Source organism: Camarhynchus parvulus, chromosome 2 (genome assembly GCF_901933205.1).
Source record: "Camarhynchus parvulus chromosome 2, STF_HiC, whole genome shotgun sequence".
NCBI classification, from domain to species: Eukaryota; Metazoa; Chordata; class Aves; order Passeriformes; family Thraupidae; genus Camarhynchus; species Camarhynchus parvulus.
The window spans coordinates 16,581,168-16,592,903 of NC_044572.1; the positions used below are offsets into that span (position 1 = coordinate 16,581,168).

The 11,736-nt window shown below is 45.7% G+C and overlaps 1 protein-coding gene across 1 annotated transcript; it reads left to right on the forward strand.

The window, feature by feature from the left end:
* The first annotated feature begins 3,661 nt into the window (after positions 1–3,661).
* Positions 3,662–9,473, forward strand: PTCHD3 (patched domain containing 3). The gene is made up of 4 exons (XM_030943094.1): positions 3,662–4,576; positions 4,833–4,954; positions 5,770–5,915; positions 7,894–9,473. Exons 1-4 carry the CDS (start codon positions 3,845–3,847, stop codon positions 9,471–9,473), a joined length of 2,580 nt encoding a protein of 859 aa, XP_030798954.1. The 5' UTR covers positions 3,662–3,844.
* The last annotated feature ends 2,263 nt before the right edge of the window (positions 9,474–11,736 follow it).

The following is an 11,736-nucleotide window of genomic DNA, read 5'->3' on the forward strand; positions in this document are numbered from 1 at the left end:
GGTACCAAAGTCCTATTTTTTCAGCCATGCATGCAAACACAGCAGTAGCTAAGCAGCCCTCAGAGTACTCCTGTGTCATCAAAATGCATGGAAAGGATAGGTTAGGTGGATAGGATAGGATAGGATAGGATAGGATAGGATAGGATAGGATAGGATAGGATAGGATAGGAGACAACTTCTGTGTCTTTGTCAGGTGCTATGGTGAGCACTGTAAAAATTCAGTTAGTGAAATTTCCTTCATAAATGGCACAGTCATGCCTGATGCTGCATTATGATGGAAGAAATGGGATAACAGTCTTCTTGATGATAGCAATTTTTTTTTTTATTCCGGTGTCCAGTGCATCTCACACAATTGGCAAAATACTTTCCAATGGCAGCCTGGGTGCATTAGGAAATGTCCCTCTGTTCTGGCATTTCAGAAGCAAGGCAGAAATAAGCCACCTGAGAATTTGATAATGCAAGTCTCCTTGTCCTGGGAAAAGACAGAGACCAAGTGTCACAAATTGTATCATGAAAAATTCCAGCAAGATACTGTTACAGGCAAAAACAGTTTACTCCTTTAGGGAATTTCCATTAATTAATTTATTTGCCAATTTAAAATCTATTAAATACAGATTCTGGTATCAAGGGAAACTGAAAAAAATCCCAACCAACCCTGAGGAAAAAAAAACCCTGCTTCCCTTTAGACACCTCTTCCTCCTGCTACCCTTTTTGCTCCTCACCCCAGGCCACGCTCAGCCCCTTTGCTGAGGCAGTAGCCAGTGCAGGAGACTGAGGCCAGCACACACCAGGACACAGCTCCTCAGAGCTGCATGTCTCAGCTCCTGGTGCCTTGGCTCCAGCCCCTGCCCAGGTATCCTCTTCCCTCCTTCTACTCCAGTGAGGACCTCTGCCCTTCTTCTCCTCTCACCCTGGCCTTGTTTCTCCTTTTGCTTGGTGTTTACCACCCTCACTGGTTTATGTGGTCTTGAAGTGGAAAATGCACCTGTGTTAGGTACAGTCTAAGATCACCTAGAGATGAGGCCATTGGGATATTAGAAATTAATTTATTGTATTGCTGAGTCCCCACAAACCTTGCAAAGATGCAAGTACAATCTGCTTAAATGTGAGGCACCAGTTATCCATCTCAGCTGTCTTCTAGGCACGTCTAATATATATAGAGATAGATAGATAGATATAGATATATAGATTGTATATAGATATATATCAGCTTTCCTTTTCACCATTTCTTTAGCATTGGGAAACACAAAGAAATTTTGCTGTAAGTAACTACCTATGGGGCAATACATCTAAACAGCGATTCACTGGGATTTCACTTTGAAAATTTCAGCAAATGCAACACAACAATCAGGAGAGCTTGTGCCTTCATCCAAAAAATACCAGAAAGCTGGCTGGCGGAAGTCCTGTAGATCAGCTCCTAGCTCTGCCCCAAGAAGCATTTCAGATTTTACCCTATTAGAAATTAATACCAGAGCATGAATAGGCAGGGAACAAGGACAAGAATCCAGGTTCTGGGAGAAGACTGGCATATACTTCTTTCTTCAAGTTCATTCTGAATTGAGAGTTGGTGGAGCAATCTTCCCATGCCAGAGGTGAGATTCCCAAGTCTTAGAGCTAACATAAGGGCACCACCTGAGCCCAGTGTACTGGGTATCCTGACTGGATAGCTCCTGCCACTAGGCCAGTTCCTGCCTCTTGACCATTACCAGAGTTTGTCTCAAACTCCTGAGGAGACAGAAAGAAACTGGCTACAACAAGTGGTTAAATTTTTTCTGCCTTGTTGAGCTTAAAAAAGTCACTAACACTTCATGGCTGTTTCTTACAACTAGACACCATCTCTTCATGTCTGTTGAAATGTCAGTGAATCCTCCACAACATGGTCTACGGCCAGATTTTCCTACAAATCTTCTTGGTGTCTGTCTATAGATAGGTGTGTCTTTGTGATTTATTGACATCTATTCTTCTTCCTAGTTATCTCTATGTAAGAAAGGCTGTATTTTTTAGCTAGGTAACTGTTTAATTAACACTAAGACCTAAATGTCTACAAGACAGCAAGTAGCTACCCCTTTTTCTGTTGACAAATTCCTTCTATGTAAACAGCTCTTACTCTATCATAGTGTCGATCCATTCAAGGAAATTGAGAACTGAACATGGGAGAAGCTATCACTGGAGTCATGCTAATTAACACTTAGATTTCAACAAGTTAGGTGCTACAGGAAATAGCTTCGAAGTGTCTGTCTCCCAGAGAGAAATTCAGAGCTGACATACCCGTCCCAGAACAACTGTGCATGGAAAAGGAATCACCAGGATCCAACTTGCCCTAAGTGCTGAGTGCAGCAGGAGATATATAACCTTGTTCAGAGCCTGGCTGGCTCTTTTATACTCAGAGGTGCCAAGCCTATCTTCTCTAGATGGGAGAGAAGAAATACCTACAACTTTTCTGCAAGTACTGGCAGGAGAGGAGAGAAGAGAGTTGCTTCTTTCAAAGGCAAGGAGAAGAAGTGCATGTCTGTTAGGTATTAGCTAATTATCTGGACACCTGATATGACACACTTACATATCTGAGCTTAATGTTCTTCTCAGCCAGAAGCCACTCAAAGCACTGTCACCGGTGTCAAGAGGTTTTGGACTTGGAAAGATCCTTTCTATGATCGCTGCACATAAAGCTGTGGCATATCACACTAGTGATATTCTTGTGACTTGCCAACAGGAATCACTAACCCTTGTTTCAAAGTCTGTTATTTCTTCTGCTGTCACTCCTCTGCTTTGTAAACCTGTATACTGAAAGAGCAAACACTGCAAGATGCGTATCACCACTGTCTGTGTTTTGCTCCCAGATAGGAGAATAGTCTTTAGTGGTGAAGTAACAGCTGCAGCAGATTTGGATAAAAGAAACAGAAGTCTAGCTTTTCTGATCACTGGTACTAAGTGGGAGATGCTTTGCAGGCTCCTCTGGTTCCATGGGCTGGCTGAGGCTGTCCTGCAGGCACAGACTGGTGCAAGGGCCATGCTGGGCATACAGCACAGGCTCATTGCCATGTGATCTTCTTAACTCCTCAATAGGCAATGGTCTCCTGCTTAGGATCACTATACCTCACCTCCCATCTTTTAATTCTGCTCTCTTCTTCTTACAACATGGAAGCTAGTTCTGTACTTAATATTGTAACACTGGCTTCATTGATTCTGTTAGACATCGTGGAAGTCCCTTCCCTCGGCTTGTTCTCTGTTCATATACGCAAGGATCACATTAAATCCTGTCTACTACAGGAGTTCAAGGCGCTAGATACCAAGAGGCAGCCCCAAATTTACTTGAAATCCCTGCTATCCACTACATGTGAGCTTTCATGAGACAACTGTGCATGACACAGTCTTTATTCCAGATGCTCTTTCGTCCTGCTGTACCTGACTCCTCCCCATCTCCTGTACCCTCCTCCCTGTAACAGGCCCAGCACTCATCTGACTCCCCAGTGAGTTTGTTCAGCTCACTATACACAGAAAAAGTCTTTTTTTGCGGGCTACGGTAAACGAGCGGCCGAGAAACGGGAGCACAGGGCTCAGGGGCAGACCGCGGGGGAGGGCGGAAGGAGGAGCCGGGTCTGCCCTCCTGCCCGTCCCGGGGAGCCCGAGAGTCACGGCGAGGGAGGGCCCCGGCCGCGCCCACCTCCGAAAGCTCCGCGTTACTTCCACGGTCCCGATGGGCAGAGGGCGGCTTTGAACTGCTCTCCCTCTTTCTCTCCTCTCTCTCTCCTCTCCTCCGCCGCCCGCACAGACCGCACCGTCGGGCCCCGGCGTGGGACGCGCCCGCGGCGAGGAGCTGCGGCCGGCAGCCGTGCCCGCCTCGCCCATGGCGGGGCCGCGGGACCCCGCGGAGCGCTGCTCCCGCCGCAACACCAACTGCGTGGAGCGGCCGCTGCGCCGGCTCTTCGAAGGGCTGGCGGGCGGCGTGGCCGCCTGCCCCTGGCCCTTCGTGCTGGTGCCGCTGCTGCTGTCGGGCGGGCTGGGCGCCGGCTTCGTCTTCCTACCGCAGCGGCAGGCGAACGACATCGAGGGGCAGTTCACGCCCACGTGGGGGCCCGCCAAGGCCGAGCGCGACTTCGTGCTGCGGCACTTCCCCACCAACGACTCGGAGCGCTTCTCCGCCGCGCGGCTGCCTACCGAGGGCGCCTACGCCGCCCTCATCGCCGTGGCGACGAACGGGACCTCGGTCCTGGACGCGGCGCCGTGGGCAGAGGTGCTGCGGCTGAACGCGACCGTGCACGACGCCGAGTACGAGCGGCTCTGCGCCCGCGCCGCCGGCCGCTGTGCCAGCCCCAACGAGCTGCTGTCGCGGCGGGGCGATGCGGGACCGCCCGAGCCGGGGAGCCTCCGCTTCCCCGTCAACGACAGCGTCTTCCTGGGAGCCGCGCTGGGCGGCGTGGAGACGGACGGCGGGCGGGTGCTCAGGGCGCGGGCCCTGAAGCTGCTCTATTACCTGCGGGAGGACGGCCCCGAGGCGCAGGACAGCCGGCAGTGGCTGGAGGGCTTCCTGCAGAACATCTCGTCCAAAGTGGCGGAGTTGCGCCTCGGCTCCATTCAGGTAACGCAGGGGCCGGGTACGGCCGTGCGGAGCCGCCGAGCCCGAAACGTCCGAGCAGCCCCGGCGCGGAATGGAAAGGGAGAGGGAAGAAAGGGACAGGGAAAGGGAAAGGGACGATGGCGGGAGAAGGCAGGTGGGCTGCGGGGCCACGGCAATGCTCCTCTGCTAGCGTGGTGTTTGGCCTTACTTGTGCGTTTGTACAGAAAGCCCAAGAAGAGGAAAAGTGCTTCAACGTTTCTTGTTGTTTTAACGGCAGGTGACTTACTTTACCTCACTGTCAAGACAACAAGAGTTTGAAGGAAATACCAAGAGTGTGATCCCGCTCTTCTCCGTAACATATTTCCTGACAATAACCTTTGCAATCATCTCTTGCCTAAGGTAAAATGTCTCTAAGCTATGGCTCAATGAGCAGTGATCTCTGCTGTCCTTTCCCTCCCTCAGTTGGTTTCTGCTCTTGTCCAGTGAAGGCATTATTGAAGCTGCATAATTTCTGTGACATTTTATAGGCAAAATGTATTTCTTTGCCTTTTATTGTCTACATATGTGTATCTCCCAGCTGCTTAGATGATACATGAAAACTTGAACAAGTGTTCAGTACTTAGTTAAGGTTCAGGTGGATGAGCAGTAATTTCATAGTTCTAATATTTAACAAGTACATAACAATGGCCCTTTCTTTATGCTGATGGAAAGTGAACTCTTGCACACTCAACAGCTGTACAGCGGTGTCTATGTCCTGTACTTCCAAAAATTGGACCCCAAAATAGGGTGAGTGCGCATGTTTAGTGCTTGCATCAAAGATCATACCTATTAGACCATTTCTTGTGGAATGCTGGCAGCCCTTGGGCAAGCCTGTATAGCAACCTGGTTAGATGGGGTTCTATGATATGTACAGAAGCTCATGTAAAATAAAGACCTCTGAACAAATTTTTTCAGTCGCCTCACTAGAGACTTATGTATCCTTATTTTGCCATCTATTTTTTGATGAAGTCATAATCCTTACTCTTCTGAGTATGGTTGGGAAGTGGTAATAATGTGTATAACACCTCCTAGAAAAATTAATTTGTGTACTGCTGACACCTAGGAACTCTCCTAAGCATCATTCATCATTGTGTGGGGTATCAGGTATGTGGTATTTGTGCCAACTTGGTGAAATATATGACACATAACTAAGATATTCCTTGAAATATTTTCAGACTGAGCTGTATAAGAAATAATATCTGGCTTGCAAGCTGTGGAGTGCTTTCTTCTGGCTTAGCTGTATTAAGCAGCTTTGGATTGATGCTCTTCTGTGGAGCGCCGTTTGTGGTCACTGTAGCAAATGCACCATTCCTCATTCTGGGTAAGTAGAAAAAGTGAGTTGTATTCCGATAAAATGACCAGAGGGAAGTTAAAACAACCTAATGGTGCCAGTCTTTTATGATGTGAATGTCAGATGATACAACATTTGCTCCTGAAGTGAGTGTAGGAGATACCTAGAGGTGCAGCCCCCTCAGAGCACCTACAGAGGTGGGCAAGCCCCTCAGCTCAGCTCAGTGTGCCCACAGTGGGACTGGAGATGGGTTCTGGTGCAAGGGCAGCTTTCCCCAGAAGACAAGGCCTGATCTAGATCCACTGCTACAGCAGGAAGACTGCAAATGGGAGAGTGGTAAGGTTAGCACTTCTGGCATTGTTCTAGTGTCCCTGGAAGTGTAGCCAGGATGATTAATCCTCTGCAGTATAACATCTATGAACCAGTCTCATTTAGCTGCATAACTGAAGTGATGCACCATTTGTGCAAGCAGCTCCCCCCAAAACCCAAAGAAAGTTGGTATCATTGCATCCTTGTTACACAGACTGCTTAACAGCCAGCGCTGAACTTTCCAAGTACTGATAGCGTTGCTGCAATTAGATAATGTTTCCAACCACATAATGTTGCTGCAAACAAATTACTGCTTTTAAAATCCTTACTGGTCTCCTGTATCATACATTCATCTGATGTTTTCTTGGGCTTGCTTTCATGCTGAGGAAAAGACATGGAGCTCCCAGGCTGACGGAGGCTGTGCATCATCCTAAGATGTCCAATGCAAATGCTCCTTTGGGCAGGCATTGTTTCTTTATTTCCTGTGTAATTTTAATGCATTTTTTAAATTTACTTTTGCTTGCTCATCAATTGCAGGGCTCTGATTACCAAAAAGCCCCTTTTGTATACCTAGGAAAGGGTTTAAGTCAGTCTCTTCAGATCTTCAGATACAACACACAGAGTTTTGTCTTCCTTGTGTTAAAGCAAACAAATTCTCAGTACATCAGAGGATTTTCTTTGAGGGCTGCTTGCTTTCTGAAGCAGCCTGGCTCGCTGCCACCCAGTAGTACCTTTTGATGTGCTGCTTAATCCATCTTTGCATGTTTACTGGCAATTGCCTGCTCAGGTAGCAGGTAATGATTTCATCTCTTTTCTGTGCTTGGCTAAATCTCACTCCACTATTTGTGCAGCCTCGCTTTCCCTTCTGTGTGATTAATTTTCAGTGAATAGAAGAGCCCTTGGCAACAGGGCAAAATACTGAAAGGTGTGAGATAATAATCTTGAGAGTTAGCAGAGGTGAGAGAAGCCCATTGGCTCTTCATTTTTGAACTTCAGCTCACTTACTCTGGCATCTTAGCAAAAACCCAAACCCAGGATCCAGTCTTCCTAGCAGGTTTTCCCAGGGACCCGACAGGTAATATTTGTGAGCACATCGGTATAGAGGTGAACAAAAATGAGTAATAAATTGTGAATAAGTGCTGGAAAATAAACTGGAGAGAAGTGGAGGGCGAAGAGCATAAAAAAAGTAAGCCAGTGGAAAACTGGAATCACTCTTCTCCCATGTGGTAGCAACTGCTCTTCCTGCCTTCTGAAGGCAGAACAAGACATTATTGCTCTAAGTTGCTGCAGTGCTGAAGAAGAGATTCCAGAGATAATGGGGAATGCTTCCAGTGGTAAGAATAGTTGAGCATCAGAATATGTGATGCTTTGAAATCTGTGTCATCTGCATCATGGACATCAGCTACAAGACACTTGTCAGAGATGCAGTAGGTGTGCTCAGTCCTTCAGCAGAGTCACTGAGGGATCAACAGCCCATCAGGTCACCAGGAGGTGCTGAAAGGTAATACATTCAGCCACACACAAAGGATCTGTTTTCCAGATTCTCTTGTAACTTGCATCAGTGCTCGAGCAGTGTTAGTCGCCCACCTTCCTTTTCCAGAGTTTATGCAGAATGAAACGTGATTAATGTTGGAGTTTTGTTGGGTGTTGTTGGAAGCTGCCACTTGCAGTGCAGCGTTAACAGTCTCTCCTCTTGCAGGGGTTGGCGTTGATGACATGTTCATCATGATTGCTTCCTGGGAACAAAGTTTAAGGAAAAAAGAAAAATCCAGTGTTAAATCTCTGCTGGCTGAGACTTACGCAGAGGCAGCACTTTCTGTGACCATCACCACTCTGACGGATGTTTTGGCCTTCTTCATTGGCACCTGGACTGCTTTTCCGTCCGTGAGGTCTTTCTGCCTCTATACAGGGACAGCTTTTGTCTTCTGCTATGTATATACCATGACCTTCTTTGGGGCAGTTCTGGTATTAAATCACAAAAGAGAGCAAGGGAACCGGCACTGGCTGACTTGTATGCGTGTGGATGTAGGTAAAGATCAGGCTGAGAACTCCTGCTTGTACAATGCTTGCTGTATCGGCAGCTGTTCTAGGCAGCCATCTCAGCCAGAAGGTGAGCATCCAATGAACGTATTCTTTAAAAAGTATTATGGCCCTTTTGTTACAAATAAATGGGTCAAGGTGCTCATGGTGTTGCTCTACGGAGCATATTTGGCTGGCAGCATTTATGGGTGTACTCAGATCAGGGAAGGCATCGATCTCCGAAATCTGGCAAATGATGCCTCCTACGTTATTCCATACTATGATGATGATGACAAATACTTCTCCACATACGGACCCAGGGTCATGGTTGTCATTACTGAGAGTGTAGATTATTGGAACGAGTCGGTGCGTCTTGTCATTGAGAGCTGCGCACAGAATTTAGAGAACATTTCCTATGTAGATAGGAACCTCACAGAGTCATGGCTGAGAGTATACATAGAACTTGGCAAAAGGGGTTTGATAAATATAAACAGTAAGACTGACTTCTTAAATAACTTAACTGTACTGTTCAGAGCTCGTCCCAGTTTTGAGTGGGACATAAACAAGACTCAGGATGAAATAGAGGCTTCACGTTTCTTCATCCAGACAGTGAACGTGACATCAGCCGTGGATGAGAAGAATCTCCTCAATGAGTTAAGAGAGGCAGCCGAGCAGTGCAGCATTCCACTGAAGGTGTATCACCCAGCCTTCATCTACTACGACCAGTACCTGGTAATAGTGCAGAACACTGTTCAGAACGTTGTGGTTGCTGCTGGGGCCATGCTCGTTGTCTCCCTCCTGCTCATTCCCAACCCGCTGTGCTGCTTGTGGGTGACCTTTGCTATAGCCTCTGTTATAGTTGGCGTTGCTGGTTTCATGACATTCTGGAACGTCAACCTCGATTCCATATCCATGATCAACCTGGTCATTTGCATTGGGTTTTCAGTAGATTTTTCTGCTCATATTTCCTATGCCTTTGTTACGAGTGGAGAGTCATCGGCCAATAAAAGGGCAATTGAAGCTCTGTCCCTGCTGGGTTACCCAGTTCTACAAGGTGCAGTTTCTACAATACTGGGCGTAGTTGTCCTGGCTGCAGCGAGCACCTACATCTTCAGGACGTTCTTCAAGATCATGTTCCTTGTTATTTTGTTTGGGGCTCTTCATGGTCTTGTTTTTATTCCAGTGTTTTTAACATTTTTTGGAAACTTTGGCAGATCACCCAATACCATATCTAAAAAACTTGAGCTTGAGAAATTATAAAGTTTGTTTGTGACTAAGTTTAATATGTTATAATTTGAGGCTTATTATAGTGTAGGATATCATAAAATATAATAATAATATGTAGATTGTAATGACTGTCAGGGAATGTAAGACATGAAGAAAAATTTTTATTTATTAATTATGTAAAGACAAAAAAATAAAACACAACAGGGCAAGCAAAGAGCTTTTAATGTCAAATTTATAGTTCCAAGGCAAGATAAAATAATAAATTAAAAAATATACTCTAGAGATGCATTTGCATTTTTAATTTTTGTGTCAACATGTTAATGTTGTTAAGTATTTTTTTGTGTCTACTGAATGTATTAAAGTTATTATAAACACTGACCACTATGTCAGCTTAATGGACTACATTACATGTTTGTCAGGACATGCACAGTGGGGAAGAGTAACTTTCACTGGTCTGCATTTTCTACCTGTTTGCCTTGATGCTGTAACTCATCCCAACACTGAGCTGGAAGACAATTTTTTGCCCAAGAGGCTCAAATTTGGATGTTTTACAGCAAAATTACAAGAGGTCGGAACTGTCTTAGACTGCAATAACTCATAAGCCTTCAGGAGACAAAATGTTCTTAGGTTCCTAATGCAGTACAAAAAACCTTGGGGAAGACTCACCCCAAGCTGACTCCCATTTTCTATTCAAAGCTTTTTCTTGGTGTCCTGTTTTCTAGCTAAGGCTGAACATCTGGTACCATTAAGAAGTTTGTGTGTAGCTTCTGTTGGCTGAATTTTGCAAAGGATATGCTGCAGGTTATTGAACTTGCATGGACCTCCTGAGTTATGACAGGGCAAGGATTCTCTAGAGAGAATCACAGCCTGATTCGAGACAAAGTGAAAAGGCAACTCAGGTTTAAGCAGATCAGTCCTAAAACTGTAAACCCATGAATTCCATTCTGTTCATCCTGAGGAGCTTTCACTGAATAAGAGCTAAGAATATACGAGAAATGGCCGTCTGACTTGTAGGGACAAGACGGAAGAGAAAAGTCAATTCATAATTTGTTGCCAATACCATGAATGACCCTTTGGAAATAAAGTGAATGATGGTAACTGATGTAATTCTGGAAAAATTGGTGTAGAACTTACTAAACAATTCAGTCCAAATCTGCTGCCGTGGAGGATTTCTTCTGACTGAGCAAGTGTGACAGGGTCTGCCTTTGTTTCCTGTGATTTCTGGCCCATTTCATGAGACCCAGTAGACAGGGCAGGATCCTTCTCTTTCCTCCAGAACAGTTTTTGAAAGAGTAGTGAAAGACTGAAACTCGTATTAATCTTAGAAGAAATCTGCTCCTGAACTCAAAGTCAAAACTCCATGCTGAATCTCAGAATTACAGCTAGCAGCATCAAGTTTCCAGGACAGGGCACTAAACACAAAGCTAGATTTGGGAAAAAACAAATGCACTAGAGTGCCCATTTCTCCCATTAAATGTTTCACAGTCCATACTAGTGCTACAATGGCAAATATTGCAGCCATTTATGCACCGATGATGCTGTGGAAGGAGCAGATGATGCTCTCATGTTGACCAACGCCAGAGGAAGGCCTCTTAATAAACGTGTGAGTGATGGGTTTGGAAAAAGGGAAATCTACTTCTCAGGGAAGTAGAGAGAGCAACCTATTTAAAGTGTGTACTCTCACCTCTCATCGTGTTGTTTGGCCATGTTTTAGAAGCAAAAATAGCTTTCACTGCTTCTAGCTCAAGTTTCCAAGCAGATCAATAGAGCAGAAAGTTAGGAATGGCTTGATTGCTCTATCTTCACAGCCAGTTTAAAGGATTAAGAACACTATTCTGACATTTCAGCTGACTCAGGTCATCACAGAGGAAGAAGCCACCAGAAGGAGAAGGCCACAACTTTCAGTGGAACTTTGCATTTTGTGTTAAGCTTGCTGGTAGAATTCTGTCATGCCAGCCTCAGGAATACAGAAAATTCAGAATTATGTCCAAGTTTGAATTTCTTATTTTTATGTGCCACTCTGCTTGTGACCACTTTGGAGGTATTTAAAAAGCAATCAGTGTATCTAAGCTCTGCCTCATTTTCAACAGCAGGAGGCTGTTCCTACTTAAAAGTACACCTCCCTGACTGATTTCTAGAAGCTGCTTCTGTGGTTGTGATGTGTTGACCCTGGCTGGACAGCAGGAGCCCAGCAAAGCCACTCTCACTCCCCTCCTTAGCTGGACAGGGAAAACACAGCAAAAGGCCTGTGGGTTGAGATGAAGGCAGGGAGAGATCACTCACCGTCTACCATCAT

Coding starts and splice junctions, on each gene's coding strand:
- PTCHD3 (XM_030943094.1), top strand. CDS start 3,845: ATGGCGGGGCCGCGGGACCCCGCGGAGCGCTGCTCCCGCCGCAACACC. Junction 4,577..4,832: donor TGCGCCTCGGCTCCATTCAG/GTAACGCAGGGG, acceptor TTTTAACGGCAG/GTGACTTACTTTACCTCACT. Junction 5,916..7,893: donor TGCACCATTCCTCATTCTGG/GTAAGTAGAAAA, acceptor CTCCTCTTGCAG/GGGTTGGCGTTGATGACATG.